Source organism: Hemicordylus capensis, chromosome 5 (genome assembly GCF_027244095.1).
Source record: "Hemicordylus capensis ecotype Gifberg chromosome 5, rHemCap1.1.pri, whole genome shotgun sequence".
Taxonomy (NCBI): domain Eukaryota; kingdom Metazoa; phylum Chordata; class Lepidosauria; order Squamata; family Cordylidae; genus Hemicordylus; species Hemicordylus capensis.
This window is the reverse complement of record NC_069661.1, coordinates 64849252-64869720: the sequence shown is the minus strand read 5'-3', so window position 1 is coordinate 64869720 and position 20469 is coordinate 64849252. Positions and strand designations below refer to the sequence as shown.

The 20469-nt window shown below is 40.3% G+C and overlaps 1 protein-coding gene across 4 annotated transcripts in view; it reads left to right on the top strand.

Moving 5' to 3' along the window:
* FBXW7 (F-box and WD repeat domain containing 7) overlaps window positions 1–14888 on the top strand; it is a 223751-nt gene extending 208863 nt beyond the window's left edge. For 3 of the 4 annotated variants that reach the window (XM_053253806.1, XM_053253807.1, XM_053253809.1), the window contains 4 exons: window positions 3161–3342; window positions 5673–5898; window positions 10182–10392; window positions 13039–14888. In XM_053253806.1, the coding sequence (XP_053109781.1) occupies window positions 3161–3342; window positions 5673–5898; window positions 10182–10392; window positions 13039–13307 (888 nt within the window). In that variant the 3' untranslated portion in view covers window positions 13308–14888. Of the gene's footprint in view, window positions 1–3160; window positions 3343–5672; window positions 5899–9473; window positions 9557–10181; window positions 10393–13038 lie in introns of those variants that run through there. The other variant, XM_053253808.1, reaches the window with a different exon arrangement.
* Window positions 14889–20469: the final 5581 nt, after the last annotated feature.

Below are 20469 nucleotides of genomic sequence, written 5' to 3'. Positions count from 1 at the left end.
AGCTTGATAGTCACCCATGTTGTGAAGGATCCTGGATCACCTCAAACATAAACAGGTTGCTTACCTGTAACCGGTTATTTTTGGGTGATCCAGGATCATTTACAGCACCTACTCAATCTCCATTACTTGGATGCTTCTAAATGCATTGACTTATTTCATCACTCATCACAAGACATCAAGTCTTCCAGTGGTTGTTCAGGAACTGAACCCAAAGAGTGCTCTGCCGCCAAAGATACCAAGTATGCATTGCATACAAAGGGCAGAGCTACAGAGCATTCTGGGAGCTATTAAATCCTTCTGCTGGGACTACTGTGCAGGTGTAGAACCCATGTTATGAATCAACCCAGATCACCCAAAGATCACCTGTTAATAGGTAAGCAACCTGTTTTTTTCACATGCAGAAGACAGCTTCTACTCATAGAAGAGCTCTGTGCTATCTAGAGCATTGTATTTTTTAAAAAAGTGAAATTAACCCAAAATGTTGGGTTCAGCTTGCAGAAACATGAGAAGGGCAATAGAATGTACCTATCATAGTATTGTGTAGATCTTTTTGTACAGGCACTTGCAAAACAGCATTAATTCTTTTTCCTCTGCCCTTGGTTACTTTCCCCCCACAAACCCATGGTTCTTATGTCTATCTGATTATCTTCATGTCTGGTTTTTCTATTACAAGAGGCCTTCATTTTCCACAGGTTTGTTTCCTGCAGTTTTGCTTATTCGCAGTTGACAAACATATACTAGGTCTTGTTTTCTGTGGTATGTGGTTTCAGCTATTCACAGTTTTTGGAGGCGCAATTTTTCATTTCACTTTCAGCATGTGCCTTATATCTGTGTGATGTGAGAGATGAGCTTTGTGGGTTGTTTTGGAGAGTCTATTTGGAGGAGTTTGTTGTGCTTTGGAATGTCGTTTGGAGCTTCCCCTCAAGGTGAAGTCCAGGTCACCTTTGGAATTGTTCCTCTGGCAGCGGGGTGTGTGTGTGTGTGTGTGTGCGCGTGCATGCTTTGTACAGTACTGTATTGGACAGTACAGTACAGTGCATTATACTGTACTGAATAAGACCATTGGTCCTTCTAGCTCACTACTGTATGGTCTACTCAGACTGGCAGCTGCTTCTCCAAGGCTGCAGGCAGGACTCTCTCTCAGCTCTGTCTGGTGATGCCAGGGAGGGAATTGGAACCGTCTGCATGAAAGCATGCAGGTACTCTTCCCAGAGCAGCCTCATCCCCTAAGGGGAATATCTTACAGTGTTCACATGTAGTCTCCCATTCAAATGCAAACCAGGGCCTGCTTAGCAAAAGGGACAATTCATGCTTGCTACCGCAAGATAAGCTCTCCTCCCTGTGGGGAGGAGAAGGCCAGGGGTGGGGAGCTGGTAAGAGTACAGTGATTTTTAAGAGCTGGAATAATGACTAAGTTGGTTTTGAGGGTCATTAGTGCAGGAGTTGGGGATCTGGAACAGCCAAGGTACAGTGCTGTATTTCTCACTTATTTCTGCTCCACCACTCCTTTTTGATGGTTTTTGGTGACGTGAGGGATGTAGAAATTGTCCAAGGAACCTAATCCCCAGATTCCCATGGACTCAGTGTGTTATTCCCCATGGTTTTGCCATTCGTGGTAGTAGCCAGGAACCTACACCCAATCTGGTGGAAAACGAGGGCCTCCTGGTTTTTTGGAAGCAGTTTCACTTACCTGGAACAGAGACAACTCTTCATGCTGATGGCAAGCTCTCATGCTTTTTAAGATGCTGCTATAGAGGCCCCCTGACCTTGGGTAGGAGCTTGGTTGAGGGGTTAGGGCCTGTTACTTGTAGAGGTTGAAAGCCTCTATTTTACATACCAGCAATTATCTGTGGCACATTTTGAGGATGATATAATAATTATTGGCTACAATGCTGACTACAACCACCAGTGCTCTGTGAGGAGCACTGGAGCTTTTGTGCTGCAAACTGGTAGTGCTCTGCTGGTCACACGGTGGGGGAGCCTATTATCTCTCTCCCCAGTAGCACTCCCTGTAACTCAGAAGCTGGAGAAATTAGCAGAAATTATTCCACTGCATGAGCATGTACACTGGCTTAGGTTGTAAGGCCACAGCATGTGCACAGTGCCAGCATTTCATTAGTCAGGACATCAGCCCTTATTTACAGCACCATCAGTAAATGGGGTGCCTACCTATTAGGACCTTGTCCTCAAGGAGTTTACAATCTGAGGGCCAAGCTACAGGTTACGCTAAGCAATCGTTTTGCCTGATCTTAATAGTCCTTATCTTGATTGGCCACCCCATGGCTGCTGTCCCTCCCCCCCCCAGAGAAAAGCTTCAGCTGGCACCAATTAACATGTTGTTTAACCCTAAAACATAGAATTGTAGAGTTGGAAGGGACCTTGGCAGTCTTCTACTCCAGCCCCCTGCTCAGTCCAGGAAACTGCGGTGGCATCTCTAATAGAGGGTTGCCCAGCCCTTGTTTGGAAATCTTTAGACAAGGAGAGCCCACCACTGCACAGGGCAAACTTTTAGCAGCTCTTGCATAATCCTTCTAATATCTTTCCTAAAACCACTTCCTCAACATTTCAACCCCTTGGGTCTAGTCCTGCCCTTGGGAGGAACAGAAACCACTCTGAAAATTGGAGACTCTCTCCTCTTAGTCATCATCTTCTGCCAGCTAAACATCCCCATGACTAGATTGTAACTATTGGCCTGGGAAAGGTGATTTTAACTTGACTGTGACATCCATAAGCATCTGCTTCTACTTGTTTACTTTCATTAAAATCCTGATCGCTTTGTATAAAAAAGCTACTACTAGCTGAATTTGGGTTCTTCGATGGAGGGAGCGGAATCTTTTCTACATTTCTTCCATTTTTAATATTCTAATTCAGTGGTTCCCAAGCTGGGGGCCTCCAGATGTTGCTGAATTACAACTCCCATCTTCCGCAGCTACAATAAATTATAACTGGGGGTGATAGGGGTTGTAGTTCAGCAACATCTGGAGGAGGCTTGGGACCCACTGTTCTAAAACCTTTTACTTGAATGACTAGCCACTTAGTTACTTATGGAATATCATGAAGTGAAACACATATTAAGTGTTGGGTAAATTAAGCTGTTTTGTTGTACATTATTTTGTCACCTTTTGTCTAAATGGTAACCAAGCCAAATGCTTGCTTTCAGTGTTTAAGAACACTTGTTGGACATACAGGTGGAGTTTGGTCATCACAAATGAGAGACAATATAATCATCAGTGGATCTACAGACCGAACTCTTAAAGTATGGAATGCAGAGACTGGAGAATGTATACATACACTATATGGGCATACCTCAACTGTACGTTGTATGCATCTCCATGAAAAAAGGTAAATGTTTTTCTACACAATGGTAGTGTTCCCCCCAGCACCACCACCTTTCCTGTGTTTTAAATGAAAGCAAGCTTTACTGAGATTTAAAGTATTAATAAAATATTAACTGGGCCGGGCACAGAGCATCTGCACCTCTAGTTCGCCCGCTACCGCATTCTCCCCCCCGCCATCCGTCTTCTCCCTCTGCCTTCTTCCCCCACCCGTGCCTTCGTCTTCTTCCTGCCTGCCCACCCGCTGCCATTGTTTTCTTTGGCTGGCCACCCACCCACCACCATTCACCACCACTTTCTTTGCCTGTTGACCAGCTGGCTACCCCTACCATTTTCACCACCGCCCCATCACTATCCGGGCAGCTGCTTGTGAACTCTCTTGAGAGCTGCCACACATGGGATTAGCGATGGGTATGCCTTAGAGAAATATATATAAAGAAGAAGATGATACAGGAAATTCAGGAATTTAGAATATATTAAAATATATTAGTTATATACATTTAGAAAGAAACCAATACAGTAATATAAAACATTTTGAAGAGAAAAAGTGGGGAAGGAGGACCTCAGAGAAAGTGCAAAGAAACAGTACATAACTTAGAAATCGCTGTTATCTTCTTACACTATTATCTTATGTAATTATACTGCTTGAGGTGATAAAATGTTTCTCTAGTAGTTGAAAATGGATTATCTTTATTTTGTTTGTTTCCTTATTGTATTGTAAATCTTTACTTTAATAATTGCCTTAAAATGTCACCTTACCTGTAATCAGTAGTAGTCAGAAAGCAGAGTAGAATATAAGTCCAGAATCAATCAACTGAAACCTGTAAAATAGATGACATTTTTTAATAAAACAGTGTCTAAAATGTTACACTAATTATTTCTCTCTTTCCCCTTGTTTTCTCTTAAAAGAAGACTAAAGTGGCAATTACAAACCTATTATACAAAAGGCAGTGTGACATATGCAAATTGGTCCAAATAGAATTTAGAATTGGGGCCAAATAGTCAGTGAACCTGTAATCTTCATGCTTGATTGCTGTGTTATCTGGTGTACCAGTTAAGTTAAATAAGAGTATTAAAATGAAAAATTGCTAAAAGTGAGGTCAACAATTTGTGGAATAATACTAATGGCTGCTGAAGAGAGGAATTGGGATTATGGCAAGGGAAGAGGGTTTTTAGCTCTTGATCTTGATAAAATTCTCCTCCAACCCTGTCCCGTGGCTGCTGTTTGTCTCGGGAGGGAAGGCGCCATTTATGACATACTAGGGCTGTGCACTGGAACATCCAGTGCCAATGAATCTATTAACCATCCCTCCCTCTGGAGTCATGGGGAGATATCTGCTCATGCTGTGGCCTTTCCCATGCAGTTCCATGCATTTATGGGGTGTGGTGGGGGGCGGGGGGTGATACGGCTCTGGTTCTTTTACCAGAATCAGAGCTGCATGGGTGCTGTCAGGGGGTTTGGGAAGACACGTGAGGGAGATGTAGTTCCACCCAGAATTATCCCCATGCATCTCACACGTGGGCTCTGATGGAAGATGCATCCCCCAGCAGAGCCCATGTAGCTTGAGTTCTAAAAGAGGCCCTACAGGACCAGAAATGCATGGAACTGGGTGAAGAAAGGTGCAGCATGACTGGACGCCTCACTGTGGCATCGAGGAGGTCCTACAGGTTCATAAGCCTGGGCTGTTCTAATGCACATGCATATGAGTCCATCTATAATTCAGTCTTATTCAAATTGACGGGTAGAGGCGCTCCAAGGGGTTTTTCCAGCCATATCTGGAGATGTAGGGATTGAAACTGGGACTTCCTGCATACAAAGTGCTTTACTACTGAGACACATCCCTATCCTGTTTGATGGCAGCTTCCATCCCAGGGCAAATAGCCATAGGCGGGTCATTTTCATTGGGACCATTGTGTGAGGATTAAGGGTTTGACCCCGCCCGCCCCCCACTCACTGTGTGGATGACTATTCGCCCCCTCCATGGAGCTGCTGTTTTCATTTGAGAAAACAAAAGGGTGCTATGGAGTGCTGAATGTTGCATCTAGCTTGACCCTTTATTCTAATATATTTAGAGGGCAAATGTAAGCTTGTCAGTCTGAGTCTTTACAAAGCAGCACAGGAAAACAAGCCCTTCATTTACTACCTTAAAATTTGGAGCTAAGATTTCAGAAGCAAGGATTGTAGCTTCCATATCTGTCAATGGGAATAATTTAATGGTCTTCTTTTCTACATAGTATTTATTTAATAATCTGAACTAGTAGTTGACCCAATTTAAAATGACTGACCACATGTAACTAATTGCAACATTTTTCTTTTCTCTCTGCCCCCCACCTCAGAGTTGTCAGTGGATCTCGAGATGCCACCCTGAGAGTTTGGGACATAGAGACAGGCCAGTGTTTACATGTTCTGATGGGTCATGTTGCTGCAGTCCGGTGTGTACAATATGATGGCAGGAGGGTTGTTAGTGGAGCATATGATTTTATGGTCAAGGTATGGGATCCAGAAACTGAAACCTGTCTACACACCTTGCAAGGACATACTAACAGAGTCTATTCATTACAGGTAAGCATTTTGCTTCAGGTGAAATAAAATGCCTTCAATATTCCACTAGCAGTTGTTATGCCTAACTGAATGTTTGCAGAATAACAAGTATAATAGTGTCAGAGAAATGGGTTTCCCAGAAAAATTTGAATTGGAACATTTTCTGAAAGAATTCCCATGCAGATTTCCCCTTATTTCCTTCCCCCCACTCAAAAAAATAAATAAATTACAAAACAGTACAAGATTTTCCTGGTGCCCTAAATAGATTGTGATCTGATTCAGCATGTTACCTGACCTATTTATACAGTAAAAACAAAACAAAAACCTCCATCATATTAATTCCCCCTCACTGCACCTCAAGTTTTTTTTCCCAAGTAGCCAAGTAGAAATTTTAGAAATGGAAAGTCCTGAATCTTCCACCCCACATCTCTGAATTAGTAGTAAACAGCTAAGAGTTGAACCATGTTACATGCACCCAGGATTTATTTTTTTTCTTCCCTCCTCTGCCCCTCTAGTCCTTGTAAGGTTTAAAGAAGGAGAACAGGCTAATATATTCCCGAATATATTACTGAGTCTACAATACTGAAGGTCAGGGACATGTTTCAGTTTTAACTGAGTGCTTCTGGAGCATCTGGTGGGCCACTGTGCGAAACAGGATGCTGGACTAGATGGGCCTTGGGCCTGATCCATCAGGGCTGTTCTTATATTCTTATGTTCTTATGGGGAGAACTCTGATAGTATTTGTACTTTGTGCCAGAGTGGGACTAGTATGGAGGCTGGTGTTCAGTGTGCACTGATGTTAAGAGCACACACCCTGCTTTTAGTCAGGATGCTAACCACTTCTTTTAATGGAGGACAGTCAGAAGGAGGCATACAGCAAGGTGATCTTAATGCAGCCAGGTGATCTTAATGCATGGGGAGGCTCATATCTGGGGAGCAGCTCTGTAAGTTACCTTTGACTCAAGATATTTAGAGATTTAAAACACTCAGTTTAGCTTGTGGGGCCCCCAAGCTAAACTTGTCATAGGACGCTGCTGTATATTGAGTCAGACCATTGGTCCATCTAGCTCAGTATTGTATACACAGACTGGCAGGGGCTTCTCCAAGGTTACAGGCAGGAGTCTCTCTCAGCCCTATCTTGGAGATGCCAGGGAGGAAACTTGGAACCATCTACCTGCAAACATACAGTTGCTCTTCCCAGAATGGCTCCATTCAAATGCAAACCAAGGCAGACCCTGCTTAGGAAAGGGGACAATTCATGCTTGTTACCACAAGACCAGCTCTCCTCCTATTCTGCAAATATCTGTTTAGACTGATCTTCCCATGATAGATATAAGTTTATTCGGTCATTGACCAGCAAACATGATCTTCCCATGATGTTCCACCCTATGATCTTCAGGGGATTCTGAAAAACCAGATAGCAGAATCATTTCTTTGCTGCTTGTTCACCTTTCAGATATTCTAAAATCAAGGCATAGACGTTGGATAACATGCTTAAACAGGTTACAGCCTGTATTTTAAGTGGACCAAGTGTTTGGAATTAATAGCTTGTTATGTTATTATATCAAAGAATGAATTCAGATGTTGTTAGAGCCAAGGTATGGAGATGAAGAGGAGACCTACTTTGGTATATTCTTGTGTTGCTACAGAACAACTTTTTGACAACTATGAAGACATGCTTTTTCTTAAACAATTTTTTTCTGTTTCTGTTTGTTTAAATTGGAGCTCAGTATTTGTGCCTAAACCTAGACACAAAGCATTTGAGAGAGTTCATCTGGTAATTATAGACAATTGGGTTATAACAGATTTGCGTTAATTGTTTACTTCTTTCTCACACACATGTTCAGAATTTTCTAAAATATTTTATGTAAGCATAACTTCATTAATATGCATGTTATGTTCAAATTGAACCTTTGGGTCATGCATTATGCAGCTTAAAAACTGGTTAGGGAAGCAGCTTATGGGTGGTCCGTATATAGGATTGAGTTCTGTTCCATATGTTAAGCAGGGGAAGAGTTTTGTTTCCTCCTGATATGAACAGTGGGATTTGGTGGATCTCTCTCACAGTAGTACTGCACAGGATTACAATCCTAACAATCCGTGTTTTAATCAACTGTATGAAGCTGCACTCCTTTTATTATGATTGGACATCCAAAAATGTTATAAGACCCTACTGTCTAGATTAATTGCTTCAGTAAATTAAGGAACTCATTGATTCCTCTAGAACCTGTGGACTGCACAGGATTACAATCCTAACAATCCTTGTTTTAATCAACTGTATGAAGCTGCACTCCTTTTATTATGATTGGACATCCAAAAATGTTATAAGACCCTACTGTCTAGATTAATTGCTTCAGTAAAAGAAGGAACTCATTGATTCCTCTAGAACCTGTGGATGAAGCGGGCCTTATCTTGGGGACATTTAGGTTCCAGTCCCTACTCAGCACCAACTCTCACTGGATGGGACAGTCAGAAGCTTTCAGCCTAATCTAAACTGAAGCCATATAATCTTTCGAGGAGTAAGGGGAGGTGCTAAGCCCATTGAAGGATAAGTGGGATAAAATCGTAATAAATGGGTGGATTAAGACCTTTCACATAGTGCTTCACTGCTCTAACTTGCACAACTCTCCTTCCATGAAAGGAAGAAACTTTCACTGGGACATAGCCCTAAAGGCCTGGATGCTGTCCCATGAAAATAAAATGAATTTGTTATAATTACTTTGATTATAATACAATAGGTTTAGAAACAATAACCAGCATTAGGCTTTTCAGTTTTTCAAAAGTAAAGGGTTTTTTAAAATTGTTCTAGCAGAGTTAATTGAAGCATTTACCTTCTATTTGATAGATAAATAATATGAAGAACATAGGTAAAAAGTTCCCACTGGTAAATTTACTTGCTCCCAGTTTGGCATCCGTTTTAAATTCTTGAGGTAGTGTCTTACTTTGACCTCTCATTTAGTGCTAGTAAAATAAACAAGCAAAAGCATAAAGAACAAGTCTAAGAACTTACCTCTGGGTCAAACATAAGTGAAAGATGAGTTTGACTCATCTCTGCTGCTACCTTGGGGAAGTATTTGAGCAATGTATTCTGACTGTTTTAGGTTATTCTTCCAGCTTTAAGAATCTGAAGTACAAATGTACTAAAGTTTAAAGAAATTGTGATGCCGTTGCAACCTTAAAATTGTTAGAAGTGTACAAAAGCATATCTTGTTCTCACTGTTCTAGGTTAAATAAAACTTTTAATCAGCTAGCTGCTAGATGATTAGATTTGCATGCTACCAAAACTTCCATAAAATTACCTCCTTGAGGATATTGAAGGAAGGGCTGATGTCTTGTAAATATGACATGAGCTCACAATTTGATAAACAAAGCTGCCACTCATTAGTAGAAAGGAATGCCATATATAATAATTCTGTTTCAGAATCTGACTTAGAGTATTTCCTAGTGAAGTAGCAGACAGCCAAAATGGCTTCAAAAAGAAATACATTCCCACCAATATAATAGAGGATCCAGATTTTAAATATGTATTGAAATCAATTTCAACTTATCCCACTTCTTTTTTCCTGTTTAGTTCTTAATAACAGCCTGTATTTCAGGGTGAGCTCTCTTGTTCTTCTTTAGCCTTGGATATAGACTGGGGGGAGATGAGCGCCAAGGTCAAGTAGTTTTCATCAAATAGGTCCGTGTTGAAGCATGCCTTTCAATCTCAATGTATTACGGGGTGTGGTGTTGTTTTTTAAAAACCTGTGATTAGTTTATTAATCTTCAGTTAAAAAGAATCAAAGCTTGCAGACCTGTTAAAACTGTGTTCATCTTCATCTGTACATAATGTTCATGCATCTTAATATATTAGGGTGTTTTCATAGAAGACAAAATGGTTCCAGGTTAGTTCTCTCCTTGCCAAAACAAAAATGAGATGGAGTGTAAGCTACTATGAATCATATGCATAATGATGCAGATATACTCTTGTGGCAGTTCCTAGGTTAGCCCTGGCTACTTGTTCCGGATTATTTGGGAGCCACTTCCTGGGACAATGTGAGCCATGATGAGAAATTTGTTTTAGAAAGCCAGAAATTGGACCAGATCAGTACTCCGTGTAGGCCGTGATAATTTAAATTGAGACTTCTTTACATATCTGAAAATTACATACATACTTGGTTAAGTTAACACAAGGTAATGGTGACCCATTAACAGATATGTAGGTGCTAGTATTTTTGATATATCAAGCTATGAATGCAATTGTATGTGCACGGTCCAAAACACATTTTAACAAACAAACATCATTCACTCCCCCCCCCCTTTAGTTTGATGGTATCCATGTGGTGAGCGGGTCTCTTGATACTTCCATCCGAGTTTGGGATGTGGAGACAGGCAACTGTATTCATACGTTAACAGGCCACCAGTCGTTAACAAGCGGAATGGAACTCAAGGACAATATTCTAGTCTCTGGGAATGCAGATTCCACAGTCAAAATCTGGGATATCAAAACAGGACAGTGTTTACAAACGTTGCAAGGTGAGCTTCTCGTGTCTTCATAATAAAATGTTTTTATTTAAACCCATAGGACAGTGCACTACTCATAACTGTATATATATGGTTATGAGTTCAACCATGTGGATGTGGCTGCTTGCAGTGTACCTTGTACTGTGTTTTTTTGTGTGTTGGTGTGGGGGGAAGAGCTTTTTTTCCTCTTTTTTTTTTAATGGGAAGCATTTAAAATGCTTCCTTACTGCCCCATTTGCACCAAAAGTGTACAGTATTGTGCAAGGAGAAGCATGCTGAGAGCAGTCCTGAAGGGGTGGGACATGTTGCTTTCAAGTTTAGAACTTGTAGGTTTAAAATGGCTGTGGGCCTTTTTCTGGGGGGAATTACAATTTGAATTTTAGACTATTTGTTACAAGATAAAGGTAACACTAGGGAGTCTGCTTCAGTTGCAGATGAAGCTACATTGTATGCTTAATGTGTGGTCTTGTTTCCTTAGCATTCTGAAGGACAGAGAGAAATGGAAAACTTAACGTTATAAAAAGCAAGAGAAGTACAGCAAATATTATACAGTTCCAGAATCAAACTTGTTATGAGGGTTTCATCTCTTTTTCCTTGGGCATATTTGTGTGAACTGGCTCTGCATTACTCTATTAAAAATGTTTATTGTTAGAGAAAATAGCCTGAGACAGCTAGAAATTTGGTCGGGGTTATTTAATCTAATAAACCACAATATTATATAGAAGATACAGTCATTAAAACAGCAAGTCAGTATCTTTGTTCCAGAGTTATTGAGATGTTTCAGAGGTTAATTGGGCAGGGAGACAGTACATAGGAACGCACTGCCTGTTCCTATAAATCAAAAAGAATGACTTCAAAGTACATATGGTGTTTAGAGATGTGAAGAGTGGAGGAAGCTGAGGGAAGGTTTCTGTGTTCATTTTGACTTTTATTGTGTGAGCATATATGTAGAGACATGTACACATACTTTTCAAAGAAGAGCATTTCAAGCATTTAAAAAGAAATGGGTATCCCGTTGTCAAATTAAGTGTATTCTCCACTAAACAGCAGACCTCATAGAAGGCCCACAGCACAGTGAAGCAGATTCTGCTTATTTCTCAAACAAAGCCCTTAACATTCAATTTATTTATGTAGCTGGAAGTAAAAGGAGAGAGAAAATGTTAGCCTTGCAGATTAGAATTAAGGGATCCTCTGTCCTTTTATGGAGAAAACAGCAAAGGGAGGGATACAATATAGGTTTATCAAATTATGCATGGTGTGGAGAAAGTGGCTAGAAAGAAGCCCCCCCACACACACACCCCACAACTTGGAATCATCCAGTGAAATTGATTGGCAGGAGTCTGAGAACAGACAAAAGGAAAGGTTTCTTCACATAGCACATAATTTATGGAATTAACTGCCCCAAGATGCAGTGATGGCCTTAGCCCCCGTTAAAGGGAGTTGGATAAATTCATGGGAGATCAATGGCTTTGAGACATATATGCTACCTCTTAAGTCCAGAGGTTGTAAACCTCAGAATACCAGTTTCTGGGCATCAACAGCAGGAGAGGCTATTGCCTCATGTCCTCTCTGTATGCTTCCAAAAGCATCTCATTAGTTGCTATGGAAACCAGATAGCCCTTTGGTCTGGTCCAGCAGGGCTGCTCTTGTTCTGCTCACTTATGCTGCTGCTGCTCCATCATTCTCTTCCCCTTGTCACTGATGCTTATGAAAAAATGCACAGCTGCCACAGTGATGCACTGCTCTCTCCTAGCTGGGCGAGCTCTATGAAAGGCTTTAGACATGCCAAAGGAAGTGCAGCCAGCCCCATAGAGAACCTCTTCCACAGCCTTCCTATGCCAGGTCCACTTTCAATAAGGTGAACAACCACTGCTGGTCTGTTCTTGTAAACAAGCCACTCTGGTAACTTTAAGTCTCAGTTTACTCTTTTTTGTTTGGGCACGAAATATCATGCTGGCAGTCAGTATATTCTGTGTTTCCCAGGTAAGCCAGCAATACAGCACTATGACAGCTGCAAATCTCATCTTGATCTTTCTCTGTTTCTGTCTGTCAAATTATGCAAGAGAGAGAGAAAATGGGCACAGCTTTCATAGTACTGTGTATAGATGCCAGTGCTGTGAGACAGCACTATGGCAGCTGCTTGCTTTAACTTCAGAGTGCTAGGACAGATGCTGCAGTGGTTGTGGAAGCCGGCAGTGATGGTGGAGGAAGGGGAAAGGGCAGGCGCACTTTGCTTCTTAGATACTTGCCATTGCTGTTCCCCAAGAAGGCTACCGCTTTCCAATCAGAATGGGCATGTTGGTAAAAGCCACCTTTCATCGTTCCGCAACAGAACTTATTGACTGACTTGGGAGGAACTGTTCTTTCCCAATTATCAGGAATAGTTGAGTTGCTGTGTTTTGCCTGGATCCATTTATTTTTGTGTCTTGAGAGTAATTCTCTGAATTTGTCTGATATATGTGCAGAAGTGTTCAAAAGTGGGAAATACTTCAGGAACGTTATTAGCCATTGGCAAATAGCACAGTTCTTTCTCTGCTTTTATATATGTTTAACAGATCAAGTGTGTGTTATGCTTTTTAAAAAAAAAAAAAAAAACTTGCTTGAAGTACAATAGCCACTGACGTTACTTTTGTTTGCTGCTGTTTTTATTTGCTCCAGGTCCCAACAAGCATCAAAGTGCTGTGACCTGTTTACAGTTCAACAAGAACTTTGTAATTACCAGCTCAGATGATGGGACTGTAAAACTATGGGACTTGAAAACGGGTGAATTTATCCGGAATCTAGTTACATTGGAAAGTGGGGGGAGTGGAGGCGTCGTGTGGCGGATCAGAGCCTCCAACACGAAGCTAGTGTGTGCAGTTGGAAGCCGGAATGGGACTGAGGAAACCAAGCTGCTGGTGTTGGACTTTGACGTGGATATAAAGTGAAGCTTGAAAAGATTATTTTGTCCAGAAATGCAAATGATGTTCTATCCTCCCTCCCTCCCTCCGCAAAAAGAAAAAAAAAATCCCTTGTCCTTGGTGGTGCAGGATGTTGGCTTGGGGCAACAGATCCTAAAGACCTACAGACTACAAAGGAGAAAACAAAAAGTTGACAAACTGTAACTGACAAGAGAGGCATTTGCTGTCTCATTACATCAAAGGCTTCACTTTTGAATGGGCAGCTTTGCAAAATATGACTTTCTAAATCAAGCCAGGTGCAATTATTACTTTTGTTTCTCTTTCTCTTTCAGTGTTCAATGAGCATTGTGGAGACTTTAAAAGTTGTTACAATTCTTGTTAACCCTTTTCTTTTACCACAGAAATCTAGAAAGGAGCTTCATACCTCCAATATCAGTTACTGATTGTCTTTCAAACAAGAGAGCATCTGTGACAGCAAAGAATCCTTTCCATGTGTGGAAAAGCTAAATCTTACTGTGAATTGTTTTGTACAGTTTTACAGCTTTTTTTTTTATTTTGCCAACCATTGCCAATGTCAATCACAGTATTAGCCTCCGTTGATCTTTTTACTGTTGCTTCCATCTACGCTCTTCAATGCATAAGTTGCTCTGAGGTGGCAAGTTGTCTAAGATTCCTCAGAAGGATTTAATACATGATGCTGGTGCTAGAAGTAGGTCTTCAACTATGGGATTGTTGTCCCACCCCTGTACTGTATTCCCAGTGGCCAAACTTATTTATGCTGCTAAATGAAAGGAAAAAAAGCAAATTATTTTTATTTTTTTTTCTGCTGTGACGTTTTAGTCCCAGACTGAATTCCAAATTTGCTCTAGTTTGGTTACGGAGAAAAAAAAGACTTTTTTGCCACTGAAACTTGAGCCAACTGTGCCTCTAAGAGGCTGAGAGTGGAAGAGTTTCAGACAATGTAGAGTGAAGTTTGCTTGCAAGTAAAGAATTGAGAGTGTGTGCAAAGCTTATTTTCTTTCTTTCTTTTTCTGGGCAAAAATTAAAACACATTCCTTAGGACAAAGCTCTTGCAGCCTGTTCTGTGGGGAAACGTTTCTTTGTGAGGGCTGTGGTGAATGGAATAAACAGACATAATGAAACTGACAAGATTTTAAAGAAAAGCATACAAAAATGAAAATAAAGTTGCTGGTCAGTCTTAGTGTTTTACAGAATTTGAGAATAACTGTTACAATTTTATGACGATGAGTAACTGACAGAGCAAAAACACTTCAGTTTTTGTGGTAAAGTTGTCACATGAAAAAAGAATGAAATTGTCAAATGGTTTGCCTCATTCTCCAAGAGCCACAACTCAAGCTGAACTGTGAAAGTGGTTTAACACTGTATCCTAGGCGATCTTGTTTTTTTCCTCCTTTTTTGGTTTATTTATAGTCTGGTTTTTTGTTTTTTTTAAGAAATCAGATTTCAGTTTGTTAATTTTAGTTATGTAACAACCTGACAGGATGGAGGAAAACAACCTTTAAAGGGATTGTGTCTATGATTTGATTCACTTAGAAATTTTATTTTCTTATAACTTAAGTGCAATAAAAATGTGTTTTTTCATGTTAATACGTCTTTTTCTTTCAGTAACTTTATACATTTGAATGTTTTAATATTAGTATGTTAGACTAGTATGTTAACTAGAATCAGAATAAGCATAGGATTTCACATATAATCTGAAAACAATCAAGATTTTAATTTTACTGAAAAAGATGCTAAATCTTTCAAGTGCTGTTTTTCACAACTTGTTTTAAGGACTTTTTAAAAATTATGACTTAAGGAGCTATGAAAAAGCACAGCTTCAGAGCAACCGATCTTTCACTTTTTCTTTTCCTGTGGGTAGGTGCCTTCAGTTTATCATCTTACTGAACTTATCATGTTCAATACATGACACTGTTATAAATATGGATTGATATCTGAAGATATTATTCCACAGGACACTGGCCTGAAAAAAATAAGCAACAAATCAAGTACATTTTATAGGAACAGAGATAGAACTTCGCTCTTTATGAAGATACTTTGAGATGGGAAAAGTGATATTAGAAGAATTTATTCTTATACTTTCTCTTCATGCACTGAAATTGCACATCCAAGGCATAAGATGAAAAATAAAAGAAGGATCAAAACCTTTAAAACACATTGACCAAAATGCCAATGCAAAGGGGGGAAGGTGCCATACAACCAAAACTATCTAATACAGGCCTAGTGGCTGAAGTGGAAAAGCTACTACATGCAAGCTATTGAAACATTATTTGTACATGAAAGAAGCCTACCAAGTGTTTGTTCTTCAACTCCATTCCTAGGAGATAGTTCTATCCAAGGAGAGCCCATAGCTTTCTAACCAGCAGGAACTGGAAAAGAACTGAGACCTTTGCCCTATTCACACAATATGTTTAACATCTGTGTTCAGGTAGTTATTCAAACATGATGTTCAATGCATGTACAACAGTACACTTCTTGACTGCACCCGGCATTTGAGGCCCATCTTAGTCCAGCATCCTGTTTCAGACAGTGGACTACTGGATGCCTCTGGGGAGCCCACAGGCAAGATGTGAGGGCTTGCCCTCTCTCTTGCTGTTGCTCCTCTGCAGCTAGCATTGAGAGGCCTATCAGTAAGAACACAGTAATAAGTTCAATGAACCAGTGACATGCCTTGATATAAGGCAGCTCTTTATCCTTGTATAGCCCAAAATACAATTCAGATTAGTTTCATCCTATTTCTAGGTAATAAAACCAGTGTGACTTTTTTTTTAAATAATACAAATGATGAAAAATGCTGGAATTTGACTGTGGAAGAATATCAAGACGACATCTGTAAAATCATTTATAGAAACATTTTATTTTAATCTCTGCTCACAATTCTACAGTACCTGTTTATTTAGCTCTGCCTTGTTTGCTGTGATATTTGTCTGTTGTGTGGGATTCTTATGAAATCATGCTCTGTTTGGAAATGTGCCTAGGAAAAGAGAGGGAGTTGTAATGAGCACTTGAATCAATCTTGGAGTCTGTTACAACCGATCAAACTAGATAATATGCAGGAACCCTGTGATCCGATCTCCTGATGTTTCCTTTTTAAAAAAAAAGTAGCTAAAGGACATTTCAATCTGGATCAGGGCTTCACCACTGAGGGAGAGAAGTTTAAACTTCTCTTATGCCACTTTGTTGGAAACCTTCCCCAGTTTTGCAACCCTAATCTCTGCCCCATGGGGTGTTTTCCCCCCTCTTCATTTTTCTTTAAAAACAAAACCATCAAGACCTCCAATCACAATCTCACATATTGTGTGTCGTTTGGCCTGTGTTGATATATGATTTGTACACTCTGTTCCTGTGACGACTTGACAAAAGATATAAAATTATCTGTGTTCAGATTTTTAGCCCAGTACTGTGAGCTAATGGGGATGGCATCTTTCCCTTAAGCAGTGTCCAATTTTTATTTTTATTTTTTGGTCCAAAAGCCAAGAAGAGTGGCACAACTTTTGTAATAAGGGCAGTTCTAGGCAAATGGAGCAAAACGTTCTGCCTCCTTTATAAAATATAGGAGGTTACTTTAGTGGCATGAATACCTGTTTTCACCATGAAAGCTATAGCTCACCCATAGAATTAGGCAGCCAGTTGCAATGGCAGAGCCATGCAGTCAATATGTTGACACATCAATGTGATTATTGATAGAATAGAGTAAGCCATCTTACATTCTTGGAGTAATGTGAAAAGCTACTAATAAGGCTCAGTGTAGGTTTACCCCAAACCAAAAATTACTGATTAAAACAAATTGAGGAAATCCTGGTACAAAAACTTCTAGAAGAGGAACTTTCAAAACAGTTGATGTATCAACATAAGGACAGAAACTCCTGTTTGTCTCTACTCAAAGCTGTTTGGTACTTCAATCTAATATTAGATACAAGCAGGCAGTTTAGAAATCTTTGTTCCCTAAGTATGAATTGACCTTCAATAATAATCCACATGTCTACAAGCAGGTTTGTTCATCTTTCTCCCACATGGTGTTGTCCTGGGAGTAGAAGATTACCAGTGGAATTATGAGAGGGGGAAAGGCAGTAGGCTTTGCTTGTGGAACATGTGGGCAAAAGCTGCAACAAGACAGCCAGAGTAGAACGCATTCTGCATCTTTGTGACATCTGATATTTAACCAATCCCTATCATCATCTCAAACCTCTTTGCAGGAAGTTGCAGTGCCTTCTCTAATAATAAGTCAATTTTACCTAATCTTCAACTGCTCTAACCCTATATCAACAACAAAAGGCCTGGTAACAGCATCAAAAACTAGTATGGATTGGGCATATAGAAGTCACCAGCAAGCTGTCCAGCTACTGTCTGAACACACAACCTAATGATAGTACAGGACTTTAAAACAGCCATATACTTCATGAGCCAACAAAAAGAAACTGCATAGTATGTATCTCTAGGTCATATTTCTATACGGTCTTATGGATATATCATCACAGTGGCCACAGGTATGGATTACAACCAGAGCAGAACTGATGAGAAGGGAGCAGAAGAAGAAAGGGAGGTCAGTCCATTATCAGGTTGTATTAGTCCATTAACCGTATCAAAGAGGCAAAGTAGTAGACAAGGGAATGAGAGGAAGCAAAAGCCTTGCAGCTCTTGAAGCCAGGATGGGCCTGAGGGAGAGAGATGTGGAGCAAAACCAAGTGAGAACAGGAAAAGGAAATAAATTTGTCCATTGGGTTACAGCCTGCTGTTATGTTCATATTTCCACAAACCTTCCCATCATTTAGGTTTTTATATTGCAGAAATACCAAGTAAACTTGAATAAGGATCACTTGGTTTAACAAGCGATGGATAAATTTGCTTAATTTTTTTTTTAAAAAAAAAAAGTATATGCAATGCACTCAGTTTTGGCAACAGTGACTACTGCAGCTGCTGCTGAAAGGACAAGGCCTGGCCTCACAGATAGCAGTTATGGCAGCTCCTGTTGTATTGTCCACCTCCTAGGCCAGGGGTACGCAAGCTTGGCTCTCTAGGCTGATGAACTACAACTCCCATTATGCCCAGCTGCAATAAATGGTGGCTGGGGGTGATGGGAGTTGTAGCTTGGCAACAGCTGAAGAGCCTAGGTTCCCTAGCCCTGGCCTAGTCCCTTTTCACGCATGCCGTTGTATTGGATTGCACCACAGTTCCATGTGTGCATTACATGCTAAAAGGATGCGTGACAGGCTCGTCTCTCTCCAATAAGGAGCTCCCTCCCACTAGGATGCCTATTGCATGCAAAAGACCCACATAATTGACACGGTTACCGTGTAGATGTGGATCCCAGGTGCTGAGTGCATGTGTGAAAGGGACTTTTGCATTGGGTAAAGCAAACTTGTTCCACGGTGACTTGAATAAGTGGCATGCACAGGGAGAACTCTCAGCTCTCTGGTCTTTGAGAAATAGCCAGAATCATTTGTTTTCATCTAATGCAATTAAATGTAATCAAACTACTACTGTGCAAATGTTTACTTTTCTTAATGAACCAGACCATGCTCAGATCAATACATAAGCATCTGAATAAGATCGGAGAATGTTTCATATTTTGGGATTTAGATAACTATTAATATACTTGCAATTAAGATTATGACTGATTTTTGTACATAGAGTTTACTATTCTATAGTGAACACAGTTTCAGTATCTCCCCACCCCCCGCCCCATACACACCACATTTATTGGTATATTTTCACAGCTGGAGCAATATACAGTTTAATTATCAATAAGTCCCTCTGTTTGTAACTTTTACAACAGGAGCCAATCACGATTGGATGCATCAGGAGTCCTTGTCACAATCTTCTGGTCTCTGAGCAAAATGAGGTCCCTTAACCCTCTCAGTGCCACACCAGCAGTACAGCTTTTGTTCTTTCATGTCCGTATGCATATTCTGTGCCTTGTTAAGAATGCAGAGGGTTTTTTTTTTTATGTCAGAGAAAATATCCCACAAGAAATGCCAGAATTATAGCAAAGAGATCCCTTCAATTTGTGGGAAGTGATCCATTTGGGAACGTCAGTTCAATGCACAGTTCATATTGGAAGTTCTCTAGCCTAAGGGGTCTCTTTGCTGCTAATTCTGGCATCTCTTGTGGGATATATTCTCTGACATTAAAAAAAACCCTTGCTATTTTGTTAAGAATAATTGAATCTTCACCGGGCAGGGGGAGGGGTTGTACCATAGTTTGTTGGCAATGAATCTCGCAGACCCTCCTGAGGAGGCTTGAGCACAACATTCTTCCTTTTACTTCTAGAGTTGCCAGCCCTCCTGGAGTCACCAGGAATCTGCATCGGTTTCTGGGTAACTATTGAAAACGATCCTGGAGATCTTAATGGCTTGATATTGTGAAAAATATATAGTTTAAAGTATTGAAAAACATACCTTCAGGGCTAGTTTGTCAGAGTTGGCATTCCTATTCACTTCAGTAAGCTCCATATCCCACGTGAAAGAAAAGAATGCCTTGGAGACTACTATTGCAAGGAAATGGTGTTATATGCCCTGCCTTTGTGGCACTATTTATTTATTGGGTCCTCCTTTTTAGCCTCCTTTCTAAAGGGAAGAGGGCTTATGAGATCACAATGTCCATGTATCGCTCTGTAATAACATTTGTGTTTACAATCTGATACAAATGTAATTCAAAGCACAGTGGGGGAGGATTTAGAGGGATCCCAACTTCTTTTAAAAAAATCAGTCAGCAAAAATCGTTGTTGTTTTGCAATGACAGCTACTCACAGTATAGGCAACACTCCCCTTTGTAATCCCTGTGCTGACAGTTGGATACAAACCAAACTGACAGTGAGTGGGAGGTGGTCATAGATAAGACGGCTCCACTAGTTCTTGGAGTCACTTGTTCCTCTTTAAATATTGTCTTTCAAATGAAATTTAAAAGTTTAATGAATAAAAGGGACTTGCACTGTCACAAATCATGCAAACATTCAAGCCATGTGAGTGCTTCTATTGGTTATACCTGTAGAAACTCTTCACAATGTCATCATTTCTGCCCAGAATTTTGCAATATTCTTGTTTCTCCCACTGCCTTATTCCAATATGTTTAGGACAAAGAAAGAGAAACTGCTCTACTCCCTGAGGAAGGGGAAAGCACATGCTTTGCAAACCGAAGAGATACAAAGTTGAATCCTTGTTATCCAGTT